This window comes from Caenorhabditis remanei, chromosome X (genome assembly GCF_010183535.1).
Source record: "Caenorhabditis remanei strain PX506 chromosome X, whole genome shotgun sequence".
NCBI classification, from domain to species: Eukaryota; Metazoa; Nematoda; class Chromadorea; order Rhabditida; family Rhabditidae; genus Caenorhabditis; species Caenorhabditis remanei.
In genome coordinates this window covers 7817733-7833936 of record NC_071333.1, presented here as the reverse complement: position 1 = coordinate 7833936, position 16204 = coordinate 7817733, and the positions used below count along the sequence as shown (strand labels likewise).

The following is a 16204-nucleotide window of genomic DNA, read 5'->3' as shown; positions in this document are numbered from 1 at the left end:
TCACTTTTTTTCTTGTTTCTCGTCAAAAGTTTGTCATATTTCTTCACGACTAACATAGATCAGTTTTCATCTTCCCTCAACTTTTCCGCTTTCAATTCTTTTCGTATTTTTTTTCTTTTACACTTTCTAATTTAACTTTTAGATTTTCAACGTAAACTCTTCAAAAATTGTTTGTGAACTAACAAATATAGTACAAGAAATTTGAACGGATTGGAGCATGACGGAGTGAGAAAAAAGTAAAAATAACCAAAACTTCGAACGTTTTCATATTTAACTTTACGAACACGACTGGAAGAAGCACGCAGACCGAATAAACTAACACGCGAGCGGTTATTTTCAAACAACAATTGGTGCTCTGGTGCTCTGGTGCTTTGGTGCTCGTTGAGCGACGCGGAAAAACGAAAACTTTACACGATAAACGACACGAGACTAGTGGTCCACTACAACGAAATGTACTAATGGATTAGTTGGATAGGCTTCGGAGTGTTGCTCGAAAACAGGGATATGTGTCTGTGTGTAAAAAAGAGTAGTAGCTACATAGACAAAATGGCGACATAAAATGAAACATTTTTGGCGACGCGAGTCTTGCGACCGCGAAGGGCACATATACACTTGCACTCGGCGATTGTGGAGTCGTGAACCCTCTTTCCCACCCTTCATTCGCCATTCTCATTGTATCAGTAGCCGACGGGAGCACTTCAGTCGCTGGTCATCTCCGACGAGAAGTCTCTCAAAAGCTGCGTACTATTTTCTGCGACGCTTCACTCGCGCACAGATGCAGATGCCCGCTGTCATTTTATTGATTGTGGCGGAAAAAAGCGAAAAAAGAAGAGATGGAGAAGCGAGAGAGAAAACAAAACGTGGAGTGCTGGTAGGGGCGATCGAGGAAGAGGGTCGGTTTGCTTGAGTGAGTGTGTGGGGTGAGGCAAGGGCGGCCTCGCCGGTGCGCAAAAACGGCGACACTGGCCAAGAGGCCGCAGAGAAAACATGTTCGACCGCTAGACACGCAGGCCTCCGTCGGTCCGCGCACGCGTGTGCTGTGCGCTTTCCACCGATTTTTGTGCGGCATCCCCCTCTCCTACTTCTTCTCTTATTTTTTTCATCCCCTCTTCTTCCTACTGAACTTCACTTGCCTCATCCTTTTCTTTTTTTCCTCCTCCCTGCTTCTTCTCCTTTTTCGGCGACTGTTGGGACAGAATCAGTCGCAGTGGCGAAGCATAGAAGTGGGCCTCCCCACGGCTCCAGAGTGACCCGTCGGTCGGCGAATGCTTGTGTTGGGGGCTCATTGCCAACGGCTCTCGTTTTAGCGGCCCTCAACTGCATTCCTAAGGCAGACCACGTAGAGGCAAAACGAAACTGAAGAGAGCATAGCCACCCCCTTCTCTCCCATCTCCTCTCACACCCCTACTGAAGCAGCAGCACATTGGCCCCTCCCAGTTAGTCACGACTCAAGCCTTATTTTTTCTATATTGCTCTTATCTGTTACTTTCTTATTTATTTTGACCCTCCCGACAACACCTTGAACTCGTTTTCTGAAAGGCCCCGATTACGGAGGCCAATTTTGAAATTAACAACGATTTTCATTGGCAGACTATCGTCTTCCACCAAGGAGCAGGCCTTTGTTGCCTAGCTCAGCCACGATAGGATTATGGAGATTGAAAATATCGTTGCTAATACGGTCTATATCAAAGCAAGAGAAAGTGAGTTGAAATAATCCTTCAAATTATAAACACCAAACAAAAATTGCAGGTGGTGGCCAAAAAAAGGGAAAAAGCAAAAAGTGGAAAAATTATCTACAGTTCCCACACTATACAGAATGTTTACCTCTAAAGACTGAAATTGAATTGAGGTATGTTTTGAAAAAATCCTTTTCTCTCTCCTGTTTTTTTCATTTTTAGTTGTCTTATGTATAGTTTTCTCCCGATAGTGAGACTAAAACCGGAAATGCACATATATGTTGAAAGACGATGAATTATTTGTTGTACCCTTTCAGTTATGCATTCATCGTTGAGAAGCAACCTATCGGCAAGTTGCTATTTCACGAATTCTGCCAGGCGACCAACTCGCAGTACCATCAATGCTGTCAATTTCAGACCAAGGTGAGGAATAGGATTTTCTGAAAATTTTGAGGCTCATATCCCATCAGGTGAACCTTTTCCCAGACTCGTGATTTTTTATTATTAGTAAGGCGGGCGTAGTTTGGAGATGGGAGGATGAGAAGCGGCTCTTTTGCGGCTGTGTATGTGTATTTGTATATGTGTGCATGTGCATTTTTGCCTGTGCTCCGTAGTACTTCTTTGCTGACAAGGATATGCGTGGAAGTTCACGCTTTTGATGAATCCGTACTAATTAGGAGATGTCTTCGATTCTAGGGTCCTCACATCTTCTTCTTTTGCCCATTTTCGGATCAAATGACAAAACGAAAACTGAGAAACTATTTTTAATTGGATGGGTAACGATGATTTTCCGGATGTTTTAGAGGGCGTGAAAACGAGAAGGGGGTGCAAGGAAAAAGCAAAAAGGGCGCCGAAAAAGGGATCCCTCTCATTTGAGAAGGCAATTAATGAGATTGGGCAAGGATTGGGAAAAAAAGGCAATGAAGAATTTTATGAGGGGTTGTTTCACGGTTCGGGCTTTTTCCTTGAAAGCGTTCGTTAGTTGAAGACAGAAGATGGTGGACCATTCACAAAGGCCCACAAAAGGAATCGTTTTTTCAGGACAATGGTGCCAACGCTCAATAGAAAATAAATGGGAATCGCAAAATAAAAATTTGAATAGAGCTACAGTAACCCTTTTCAGAATGTTGACTCTGTTTTTCCAGGTAGAAGAATATGAAACTTCCGATGATGATGGTCAATCGAGGAGGGACCTTGCGTCGGCTATCGTATCTTTGCTGCATTCAAAACCTGAGGATAATCCATCTGTTAGTGGAAACTATCAAGTCTTCTCATAGCCCTCATCTTGTTTTCAGTGTTCACAAGACGAGCAGGAGATTTGGTGCTCGTTTTTGAGTGAAGAGGTAATATCAACGTGTATATCTACGGCAGACTCCGCGACACATGACGACGAGCCGAGGAGTGATATATTTACGGAGCCATATAGGTAAGACTTCTTCTTCTGCTTTTCTCCAATATGAAAATACACATTTTTCTGACTGCTGAGTCTGTTGTTATGAAGTATTGAATTCATTTGGTAAATATCATAGCAATCTGATATTGTTGGTTCGTGCCAATGAGATAAAGAAGCACAAAAGCCGATAGGTAAACCAAGAAAAATCAGTAGTCGTATGACACAATTCGTAAATGATAATTGACGTAACATTACTCCTTTTTCAACTCATTCCCGGAAACTATCTTGTTAACTGATAACGCGTCGCAAACCCAATGATAACAACTTACACATTTTTTAATAGTTAGATCATTATGATGTACAAAAGTTGCGAGAAAAATGTTGTCCCGCGTTTATACTCTGTCTAGACTGCAATTTCGGATGACAGATCTTTTTGAAAACCGCAACAAAACATACTACATGATATTGGATCAGCAGGCTATAATGTGGGTGTTGTAATGTGTAGCAAAATAGGTATTCTCAGTTATTTTGCCACTTTTCCGTCTTCCAGAGTTGTTGACACATCTTGGAGGAGTCTCCTATAATATAAGTCCTCAATATATATTCTAAAATATTTTTCTTCGTATCTCTCCCCTCTCCTCTCCGCTTTTCAGCCTGCAGGAAGCTTCGGGCCCCGAAATTTCAGAACCAGTGGCTTTCTAAAGGATAGTTATGTGTGTGCGTTGTGTACATTCATGAAAAATAACAGTGGCACAAAGGACAGTATTGAACATCACATTGTCCAGTTTTTCTCTCCTTGTTCATGCGTTTTTCTGCCTTCTTCGGCTCATGGGGATAGAAAGATGAGCCTAAGGAAAAGCTAAATTTTGCGTGTTGGCTCGGTGAAACGAGTAGATGAAAATGCACTAAGGATAGACAGAGCCCTCACCAACAACAAACTTGTGTTGAATTGACAAATTGAATTTCATCTTTTTTCAGACTCACTTGCGACTATCTGGCGGAAGAGCCTTTTAAAGAATTTGTCGAATCAGTATACTTTTATCGGTTTCTGCAATGGAAATGGTTGGAAAAAAGGCCGGTGGATAAACACACGTTTCGGTTATATCGAGTATTAGGCAAAGGTGGATTTGGAGAAGTATGCGCGTGTCAGGTAAATACAGTTTTTCTCCCCACAGATTGTCTTTCTGGGCATGAATGAATATAAATGCATTGTTTCGCTAAATTCTGTTCTATGCCTCTTTCCAACTCTTTTATTTTAATTTGTAGATCAGAATATTTAATAATATTAAGCCCAACGTATTTTTCATTTGGTTCCCGTTACTCTGAATAGATTCCATTGAAAGGTAGTGCCTTTGTTTTATTGCCCCATTCTAAGTTTTAGTTTTCCAGTCATAAAATGATAGCAAGTCGTCAATCGAACCACACAAAAAACTTGATAAATTAATTGTTGTCTTCTAGAACAGAAGCTGAAATGAAGAGATAGGAGAAATTGAGAAAACAGAAAGAGAGATGGGGTGGATAGATGGAATGACGGCTTCTGACAAATTGAATTTTTTATTCCACACGCACACTGCCCTCTATCCATACTACCAATCTAACTGGGGAAAAAGGGAAAAATGAATTTCCGACCCCAAGAAAAGGACCGGATATTGAGTCATTAATCAAATGAAGGGACGAAAAGAGAATATTTGTGGGGTTAGATGAAAAGATAGAGTCAATCACTTCAGAATGATTGGTTTCTCAATGTCCGCTTTTTTTGTTTTCAGGTCCGAGCGTCGGGGAAGATGTATGCATTGAAGAAGTTGGAAAAGAAGCGAGTTAAGAAGAGACATGCTGAAACATTAAGCCTAAACGAAAAACAAATTTTGCAACGGATTAACTCTCCATTCGTCGTATGTTTTCTTTCTCATTTTTCATTTGTTAGTTTTTCCCAATGCATCTTTTGACATGTTGTTTTGGGAGAAAGAAGAAGAGGACATAGAAAAGAGAGGTCGGATAATATAAAAGAATCACAAATATGAAAAGCGAATAACGCGACCTTTCTCTAATCAACATCCTTTTCTTTGCAGGTGAGTCTTGCATACGCCTATGAGACGAAAGATGCATTATGTCTTGTGTTAACACTGATGAATGGCGGAGATTTGAAATTTCACTTGTACAATTTGATGCCTGGCGGGTTCGATGAAAAGAGAGTGCAATTCTATGCAGCGGAGATCACTCTTGGCTTACAACATCTTCATAGTGAACGGATTTTGTATCGGGATCTCAAACCTGAGAATATTTTACTCGATGATTTTGGACATGTTCGAATTTCCGATTTGGGTCTAGCAGTAGAAATTAAAGATAATGAACCTATAAAAGGACGAGTAGGAACAGTAGGCTATATGGGTATGTGAAACTCTGAAAATGTTAGTTTTATCGTATTTTTTGCTTTTCAGCTCCAGAAATAGTGAAAAATGAACGGTATACATATGGTGTGGACTGGTGGGGTGTTGGATGTCTGATATACGAAATGATCGAGGGTAAAGCTCCATTCCGGCAACGAAAAGAAAAAGTTAAACGAGAGGAAGTGGAACGACGAGTTCGAGAAGATCAAGAAAAATATTCGGAGAAGTTCAGTGAAGCCGCTCGAACTCTTTGTCGGTCAGTGATCACTTTCGACCATTCATTCCACTGTTTCTTCTTCTTTCAGAGGGTTGCTTCACAAAGAACCGGGTTTCCGTCTTGGTTGTCGACGAGTTGGACGACCGGAAGATGGCGCAGAAGAGATTCGAGCGCATCCATTTTTCAACACAGCGGATACGGTGACTGGTCGTGAACCAGTGCCGTGGAAGAAGATGGAAGCCGGAAAGGTTGAGAATAAGTAATCAAAATGTATGTATAATGAATTATTTGTACAGGTAACACCTCCATTCTGCCCTGACCCGCGAGCTGTCTACGCCAAAGATGTTCTGGACATCGAACAGTTCAGCACCGTGAAAGGAGTCCGTCTCGATGCCACCGATACTCAATTCTATGGAAAATTTAATACTGGATGCGTTAGTATTCCTTGGCAAAGCGAGGTTCGTCTTGAAAAAGAAAAAAAAAGTTTGAGCTCCCTTCTTCCTAAAACTCTTTTTGTTCTTTCGTGACAATTGAGAAATCGTTTTTCGCCTCCGCTTTCTTCTTTTTTGAGCATCATTTCCAAAGAAGGGAAAAGTACAGAAAATGATTCCGACTTTGCGGAGGGACTAGCAATTGTTTTTCGGGACACATCTCGTATTTTGTTTAGAGGATTTAAGAGATTGAGGAACAATATTTAAGTGCGTACATTACGACATTGTTATAGTATGTCATTAAAACATGATTACCGTTGATGTCATCATAGATTTTCTTCGACACTGACTGAAAATATTGTCAGGGATGCATAAATAAACACTATGTACTTGCAATATATCTAACCTCGTCGACAATACCTTTGAATTTTGAGCAGACACTGTAATGTTACTCAATTTGTAAGAGAGGACTAAAATTTCACCCGTATTTATTTCAGATGATTGAAACTGAGTGCTTTGCTGAGCTCAACACATTTTACGATGATGATGGAATTCTTGTATGGAACCTGCGCGCCGACGGAATCAACTTGGAGGAACGAAAGAATGGTACCAGTAAACCTGGCTTCTTTTCCCGCCTTTTTCGAAAAAAGGTAAGTGACACCAGGTCCATTCACTTCTTTCTCAGTTCCGTCCAATTACAACACTGAAAACTCACACATCTCAAGTCCTATTTCTGATTATTGCTTTTTCCTCTCAACTTTCGCTTCCTTTGATTTCTGTGCACTTTTGAGCCTAATGCTGATGCCAAGTAGTTTTATATATTTATTTTTAATTTTTCTGTGTTTTTTATTATAATCGAGAGCATACTTGTGATATAGATGGAAAGTCTCTTGCATCTTTGTTTATATTCTTCGGTTTGTTTCCCCACATGATGTTCATTTCATTTAAGTGTTCTCCTTATTTGTGCTTCCACGTGTTGCAGCTTCAAAAATGAGAGAGAGAGAGTGAAAAAAGTGAAGAAGTGAAAGAGAGTGAGAGGGAATGTACCTAATTGTGGTTTCGGTTACAGGAGTCGGGTCATCCGAACGCTGATAAAACATGAATGACTTGTGATTGTGAAACTCCCCATTCGATCCCATCATCCACCATTCACACTTTACGAATATCGACCGAGTCTACAAACACCCCCCGCCATCACCAATTGCTACGTGTCTTCTACTTTTTCAAAAACACCCCAACAAAACAATCAAAAACTCTTCACCTACCAGATCAAAAAAAATCAACTTGGTTAACGATCTCTTCTCTTCCCCAGTTTTGCACCTTTCATGCCACACTTCAACTCAATGTAAGTTTTCTGTTCCAATTCAATATTCGGCACACCGTCATCACCGATTTTCTTCCCCAATACACGTTTACACACTGTTGACACACTTAGAAACACTTGTTGGATATGAACTTTTTCTTTTCCCTATGAAACTTTTGATCAAAAGCACTTTTCGTTTTCCTCCTATCTTTACACAATTCTGTCTTTGATTTTATAGCATGCATGATGCTCTAACTATTTATTTTTTCTCTAACAGTGGTAGATTACACTGATTTTCTTTTTGAGCAACAGTTTTTTCCGTAGTGCCAGTTTTTCTTTTTTGCTAGAAGCGTTTGAAAATAGTTGCAAAACATTTCAATTTAACTATAACTTATATGGGCAGAGAAGTGATTAAAACAACAGTTTCAATCCAGAGCTGATTAATATTATCCAGTTTTATAAAAGTTTTTTTGAAAAGTGACACCCCTAAATCAAAAGTTCTAATATTTCCTATACTTCAGTTAACACTATCTCGTCTTGTGTTCTATTTTTATCCAATTCTAATATTTCAGAACATCGAAGTTACAAAATCTCTCCATGACCTTTCCCACCTTGGTGTGGACCCACAACAACCAAAAACTTCAGCTAAAGCACCAGCAGTTCGATCAAGTCGTGCTGCTTCCGCCAGCGGAAGAACATCGATGATTTGAACATCTAGAATTTGTTTATTTCTTTCTTTGTTTAGTACAAATATAGTTTGGTTCTGGTTCAATAAAATCAAAAAGTAACAACAAACGGTGCTTACCAAACATAGTCCCAATTCATTCCTCGATCTCATAATTCCATAAAAGTTTCCCCTGCGAAGTTTTCTGTTTCCCTCATCTGCTCAGCCACCAATCAAATACCAACTGTTTCTTTCCGTCCTGCCTTTTCTTGCGCATTATCTCAATCAAAAACTCGTTCACGCACTTTATCAATATTTTATAATTTTTCTTGTTGAAACTATAATCAAAAGAGTTCTATATGGTCTTGTAACTGATTTATGTGTAACGATTTTTTCAAAATTTTCTTCTATCAAAATACGAGAAATTCCTGGAATAGCAACGAACTGATCGAGTTGTAATGTTTATTTTTAGTCTTCTGGAAACTCCCTACCGTCCCTTAACCATTTAATTTTCATCATGACAAGCTATAACTATCTAAATATTTTTCTCCCGCCTCCGTTCTTCTTTTTAAATTTCTATTTTCTATTTCTACTTGAGATCTTTATTTTTATTATTTTTCTGCTAGTTTTTTCATGCCTTTCACCTGTTCCTAAGAATTCCCATGCCTCGTATCACCCCCGAATGTTTTGTTTCTTTAAAAAATTGTCATTTTCATTTTCATTTCCGGTAAACTAACAAATATAAAAAGTTCAAATGTTCCTCATGTTTACTTCATTTTGGTGTAGTCCGACACGGTGACTGCGTTCTGTATGAGTTTCGAATTGCAGATTGTTTGGGAACCGTTTTATAGATGGTATGAAAAAAAATTGTTGCAGAGATTTTTGCTTTTTTGGGATCGAAAAGTTTGAGCGACGAGAAAAATGCATGAAGCAAAAGTTAATCAGAGAAGTTTTTGAATTTGCTTGAAATTATGTGCAAAATTAAAAAAAAAGATAATATTACAGTAGAATGCTTAGGGTTATTTTTTAGAGTAACCATTGTAGCATTAAATGAAACAAACGTCGCGTCAGTAGTTCTTACTCAATTAGTATGTGCAAAAAATGAAAAATCCTACGAGTTTTTGATAGTGAAAAGAAGCACACTTGAGCAGTTCAAACCAATGTGTTGAATTAACGAAGAAATTTGAATTGATTGACCAAATTCTGTGCTCACATTTGAAACGGTTTGGGTTACCTTCAGAACAGTAGTCTTGATATTTCTACTAACTATGTCAGACTTTCCCTGTATTTTTGAAATTCATTTTTCCTAAAATCATCCCTGTATTCGAAAGCTGTTTGATGTCATGATTTAAACTTTTACCTTCCATTATACTTCATCTTACTAGTTTCTATTCAACTGGACTCCTGAGTTTATTTTCTTTGTTGGTATCGAGAAGGATGGGGAAAAGAGAAGGAGAAACTGAATAAGAAATTACGAAGCCACTCTCTTTTATTAACTTTTTCTACCAATTTCATATCTGCACATTTTCTTTTTTCTTTTCCATTGTTTGGCTTGGATAGAATTGGATCCAAACGCATAAATTAGTCGTTTCCACGTCTTTTTAGATATCATCTTTACGGCAAATAATGGATCGGTAAATTGTTGGTCTCGAAATGACATCAGCCTAGGTTGTCAAAGAAGATTTCCTATATAAAATCACACCGAGGAGCTCTCAATCATTGTTTTGTTAAACTCGAGAAGGAAGTAACGACAGAATGAATATACTTCTTCGTTTCCTTCAAATGAAAATTTGAGTCGGAATGACATCATGTCGGCTTTGCCTATTGGCTTCATTTTTCTCCTTACGCCTTCTCTCGTGAAATGCTAATGATGTGAGAGCTGAGAAAACGTAGATTTCTATTGAGAGATTTTTGAAATACTTGTTGTCTTTGGGCGAATCTGATCGAACGAAATGAAGGCTTTTAGTCTATTATAGCATTTTTCTCATGAAAAAGAAACCTGTGAATGAATAATGACTAATGTTTTATGTATCAGCCGAACATTGAAAAAAAAGCTGATTTATATCGTTTTTCAAAAACAAATTATTAGCATTCCAATTCCTCAACATTTCAAAGCTAACGACGGTATATTGAAGTTTATTCTAAACTTTATTGTAACCAAGTTTCAAAATGTTTCAAATGTCTTGGCTAATTGACTTCTTTCAAAAACTCATTGTTTGAATGCCGATATCTCAAATTTCATTGGTACGCCCATTTTTTCTTCAGTAGCGCGCTTTCTCAGCAATATACTTGTCAAATTTCCCAGTATCTGTTCCAAATTACACAAAAATATTGCTTTTATCAGTGTCTGTTCAGTTTTTGTTTTTGATTTCCCTATAATTCAACATTAGAGTTTTTTGCAAAATGGAACAAACTACTCCATCTGCAGCTTCTCGTGGTGCTTCGAACACATGTTGGCTCGGAGCACATCATAAGAAACTGCGGACGGTGGATTGTTTTAAACTTACCAAAAGAATACATAATTAGGCAGGGAATATGAATACAAGAAGCTCTTGCTCACAAGTCAGCAATCTGAGTGTGCATGACAACAAGTGCACCGAAAGAAGCAATGGCAGAAAGGCAGGACGAGGAGAGGACGCGCTCACATACACACTATGAATGGTAAGTGGTGGTGCCTGGCCTCGCATCGGCCGCCTCCCGAAACGAAGGAAGGCGGAGCCTATTTATGACACGTCGTGGCTTGCTTGTATCGTTAGAGAAGACGAGAAAAAGAAAATTGTTTACCAGGTAAAGGAAGTGTTGATGGACCTCCAATCAAGCAAAGCAAACAAAGAAATGCTTATCGATATAGTAAGGGTCGTATGGGTTGGAAAAGAGAATGGGTTGAAAAAAGAATGTGTTCAACGCGCAGTGAAAGATGGGGAAGATTATAATCTTGAATCAAAGAGAGAGCGACGGCAAAAAGTTCTTATAGGTGTGTCTATTCGTTCGATGATATTTAAGATACTAACAGGCAAAAAAGTATGAGAAGACAAAAACGAAATATGTGATTCTTTAAATTCCTTGCGTATTCTTATTTCTGTCAGCACTTCGGGAAAAGTTTTCTAGCTTCCGGAAAGTGAAAAACGTAATTGTTGGTTGGATGTTGGGTAAAGGGTAAAATGGAAGGTTTGATAGAAATTCACGAAATTTACGACCCTATTCCAATTTTTCGTATGGCGTTTTCTTTTCTTGAAATGGGTTTCACTGTTTTCTTCCTGCAAATTTTCGATCCGTTTCTTCCCCTCACCCTTCTTTTTTCATTTTTTGGTCGGATCTGGTGAGAAACGAAAAGGATGCGTTGAGTTTGTCAACAACAGGGTCATCGCCATTCAAATTTCAGTTTGAACACCTGCCGATTGGCATTGTGTGCGTGCGAGTGGTCGGCACACCGGCGAAAAATGAGAGCTGCGAGGATAATTGTACGGATATTATTTCTCATCCTCGTCTTCTTCTTTTATAATTATATGGCAGTTAAGATGGAGACGACCGTACGGAAGACTTAAGATGGCTAATGGATCTGAGGTTTTAGGATTCTACCGTTTTCATTTATGCTTTTTCAAGTAAAAATTATGTTGAAAACTGAAATCATGTTTTGTTTGTCAAACTCCAGTCATCAAAATAAACGTAACTTACATCGTCTGAGTGTCTTCACAAATGCTTGTTTAACAACGACGATTATCAGCGGTTCGCATCTATAGGTGCCGTCCATCTATCCATGTTTACCCCTCTACACCAATCCATACCTACATTCGATGGGCAGAACAGTGACCATTGTTTGCATTCCAGCTGATAACAATAAATTATCTATATTCTATATTTGACCATACACAGTTAGCTAAATAAAAATGCAGAATATAGATTATGAATCTCCAGCGGATTCACTCTTTGAATGACAAAAGACTAAAAGTATGTCAATTGAATTGTCAAGTTTTAAACTTTTCTGATCGAAACCACTCCATTATATCATTTCCGGTCTCATCATATTGTTTGAGTATTGAAGTGTGTTCGTGGTTTTGTGTTGGATGCCGAAAAGAGGTGCCGCTGCGTAATGAAGAGAAGACGCACAATAGAGTCTGGGTATTCTTCCAAGGACATGTGTTCATGAACTAGATCCTAAGTACCCAGACAGGTCGGGTGCTGGCGAATAAGTAAAACATCATCATAAGTATCTAACTGTCCACTTCGATGTCATCTCAAAGTTTCTCTCACGAAATATTATTGTTGGTTATAAGAACAGAGCACAAGTAGAGAGGAGATGGATAGTACATTTCTGAATAAATAAGAAATAATGCTAATAAAATGCAGAATTGGGTACTATCAAATACAGTACAGTTCACGAGGAGAGGAGAGAACAATGTCGAGTCATGGAAAGCAATTTGCGAAAAAAAGAAAAAACACGAAAACATTTTATAACTGTCAAAACCTGAAAAATTCTACTGGAAATTGAAAAAAAAGAAACATACTATCTCGATCCTCTCGAAACATGATAGAGGGTAATATTTTCCAGGCACGTTGAAAACACAAGTCACAACAGTCCATAACGTACAAAACAAAAATATTATAGTCTCTAGTCAATAAGAGGAGCAAAGTGAGTGGTGGTCAACTGATTAGACAAAATGGTTTCAACATTTTCCTCCTTCATATTTTTCTCTTCGGTCTTGTCACTTAACTAATATTTTTCTCTCTGCTAAAAAACAATTCCCTGTGGCTTAAATAACCAAGAAAGATAAGATTAGTGTTAGATTATAGATGGCTGATACATAGACAGAGCTACCCAGTCTTTCATAAAACTATACGTCAAAAGTCGCTGACTGGCTATTCGCGTGTACATATTGATAAGATTGGTTGGTTGAGCACACCATTCCTGAATTGTTGTGTTTTTACTCAAAAACTTAACTTTTGCATTATGCAAGACCAGTCAGAGGAATACGGAGCTATCGTGGTATCTCGGTCAGTTTTTTCAGTTAATTGTTTCAATTTCTGTAAACAAGTTTTGAAATGGACTCTTATTCTCTAAAGTTAAAATAGTCTTTTCAAGTAAAACTCATTTTGTCGTCAATCTTTGTACTGTTGAACTGATTATTTATTTGTCTTGGCCACAACAATAAATCATTCATTTTAGAGTTGCAATGGAAGAAAACATGTTTGACCCGCAACCAGATATCCCTCGCATTCGAATCGATTCAACCCATTCTTATCAGCAGCGGTTTGTTTTAACCGATCGTTTGTTTTCATTGTCATTTTGTCCTATTCAGAGAGAGCATGTTGGAAAAACTGAACACGTATTATACATTGGCTGTAGTAATTGCCCAGGTAAGATTAATAATGTTTTATCTTTTCAAAATCTGTTTATTTTTCCATGATAAATTTGCTTTGAGAAGAAGTTTTTCTACTTATGTTTACATAATGCATAAATAAGCAAAAGAATTTGAAACTTTTGACTCTCCCGTAAATAAAATTTATTTTGAAATTTATTTGTTAATAACTTTTACGAACAATTGAATTTAAAACTAATACATTGCACTGTAATAAAAAATAACTTACTTTCATTTTATTTACAGCTCACCATCGGAGTACTTGGCAACAGTCTGACGCTAGTAGCCGATGCAACTAGAATCTTTGCAGACCATTTGGAGCTTTTTCAATACGACAGATCAGCTACTCCAGGAAAACGATTGACTGAAATAATCACAGTTGGAATAACCAATGTTGTGTTGTTCCTCTTGTTTGTTGCTTTCTTGCTCACGGCTTCGGGACGAGCTGCAACTATGGATTTTGATGTAAGTTTGAGTATCGTTTTAAAAATAATTTCAAATACAATTAATTTGAGATCAATCGGATGTACTTGTCTATTGGAACTGCTCTGGCAATGACTGCTAACACATTGCAGACATTGTGTCATTTCAGAAGTACGTTTTTATTTAAGACAAAATGTAAAAAATTCATTGTCTCCTGTCTGTGTAAAGCTATTTCGATATTTGTTTGAAACTTAATCATAGTAGTTTCCACAAAATATGATGTGACATTTTTATTTCATAGCACTTTTGTAGATCATTTTATCACAAAGCTTGCACAAATGCTAGTGTGCTACTTTGAAACAATGAGACAGTTCAATCCCATCTTATACAACTATTCTTGATAGAAATGTGGAAAAAACTGCCAAACTGCACTAGATGAAATATTGATTTTTCAGCTTGGCAACGTGAACGAGGTTACAATTTCTCTCTCTACACTGGATCCAAACGAAACCAACTGATGCATGGTTTTGTATACCATTTTGTCGCATACTTCGTGCTTGTCTCATCTCTGTTAATTATAGTCAATGTGAGGTTTACATTATCACGTTTCAATCTGGTTTGCTATTTTTACAGAAGGATAACTTGATTGCTGATGTCGTCACAACATACATCACCAGTATCCTCATTCTCACAAATATTTCTTCCATAGGATACCAACTTTACCACGAATACTTCGCCCTCGAACACCCACAAGACGAGTATGAACAACTTTAGATAAAAAGCAGAGCATTGCCAAAATGTCTCGCTTTGCACTTCCCAGTAAAGTATTGTCGTCCTTCCCTTTTTAGAATATTTTGTGTGTACATGAGTAGAACTTCATCATCTATCCTCCATCAAATTGCCCCTTCTCCATTTGTTTTGTTTGAATAAATTGGTCACGAAAGGTTTTTTGTTCCAAACTTAAAAGAAAGTGAAAAACAAATTAGGAAGAAGCACTGAAAGCCCGAATCACATTTATGCCGTATGAAAAATGAGTGCTCATTTACTTCAAGGCCTTTATTTCTTTTGTCGTCTCATCCTCATTATTCTTTTTGCCATTAAGATGAACAATTTATGGCAAACACTATTTTTACTGTTCATGAGGCATACAGTCTACATGATAAATGATTTGAATTGGTTCTTAGAATAACGTGAATGAATGATGGAGATGATCTAAAATATAGCCGGGAGAGTATTCTCACTAATTGACTTTGTTAGTTAGTTTACTCAAACGTTACCAATGTTGGCAAAACGTCATAACATTCCCATGACTTGCTAGGATATGCAGGAGATTTTTTTTCAAATTTTCATATGACTAAAAAATATTTTGTTCTGTAATTGCTATGTTTAAAGCATAATTTCCAATTCGTGTAGTTGCTCTTAAAATAAACTTTAGAAATTCTAACTTCCGACTTTCTTTTTTTTCGTGAGGTTTACGATTTGGACATTCGTTTTTCTATAGAACTCCTTCCAAATAATTGGCTCCTTCTTTTTTCGAAGTTCTTTTCTGCTGCCACGTTTAGCACTACTATATGCTCGGAGTTCCATAGTCGCTGTTGTAAAATCACGTTGAGTACTTGCGTCATCTTTTCCCACTTTCCTTTGTCGGGTCCCTCCCGACAGAAAATTCAATTCTTGCAGTGTGCGGCGGTAGTTTTGGTGTGGAAAGTGAAAAACGAAAAATACTCACGATCTATGCTTTTTTTTTCTTTCTCTTCTTCTATTCTTTCATCTCGGAACTTAGATTTAGATTTTTACACCCAACGGTTCCCAGTCGTATTCATATGTAGGAGTAGTACTAAAGTATACATGTTACACAGAGAAGTAAAAAAATTGGACGATAATTTTCTCTAAATAAGTTTCCGTGGTCCACTGTGTTGTCATGCAGGAAACAAACATTTTTTTGTGGTTGTCTATGTTTGTGAAGCTCGCATTGTTTTTTTCAAGTCTAGATGAAATGTCCAAAGGTTTAGCTTTCTTTAGAACAGTTGTTGATAACTGTTATAATTAAAGTATGAGACATCGTTTTCATTTTTACAGTATGCCATCTCTGAAGTGTTTCGGTTAGAATATTTTGTTTTCTGATTGAAATAGTAAAAGGATAATCACAACCCTACGGTTGCATAACAGAAATGTTAACAATTATGTTTTGGCTTGAAGTGGAATTTCTAGAAAAACACAAAACTGTCAAGAAAAAACAAATTCCAATCCTACTAACACCCGTAATTAGTTTGTTTTTTACTGCCTTAAATTATAGTGCACATCACACACTGTTCCCCTGGTGTTGGCACCGTCTAAGCATTTGAAATAAAAT

The 16204-nt window shown here is 37.7% G+C and overlaps 2 protein-coding genes across 2 annotated transcripts; both read left to right on the top strand.

Moving 5' to 3' along the window:
• Nucleotides 1–1648: 1648 nt before the first annotated feature.
• GCK72_023503 (uncharacterized protein) lies at nt 1649–8117 on the top strand (the record flags this gene model as incomplete). The annotated part of the gene is made up of 13 exons (XM_003102570.2): nt 1649–1700; nt 1750–1849; nt 1994–2099; nt 2822–2923; nt 2972–3102; nt 4048–4219; nt 4836–4961; nt 5139–5457; nt 5508–5712; nt 5762–5921; nt 5970–6131; nt 6602–6754; nt 7980–8117. The coding sequence occupies 13 exons, from the start codon at nt 1649–1651 to the stop codon at nt 8115–8117; spliced, it is 1926 nt and encodes a 641-aa protein (XP_003102618.1).
• Nucleotides 8118–13242: 5125 nt separating this feature from the next.
• On the top strand, nt 13243–14625 carry GCK72_023502 (uncharacterized protein; the record flags this gene model as incomplete). The annotated part of the gene is made up of 6 exons (XM_003102518.2): nt 13243–13319; nt 13369–13426; nt 13675–13893; nt 13944–14022; nt 14307–14437; nt 14485–14625. The coding sequence occupies 6 exons, from the start codon at nt 13243–13245 to the stop codon at nt 14623–14625; spliced, it is 705 nt and encodes a 234-aa protein (XP_003102566.2).
• Between the last annotated feature and the right edge of the window lie 1579 nt (nt 14626–16204).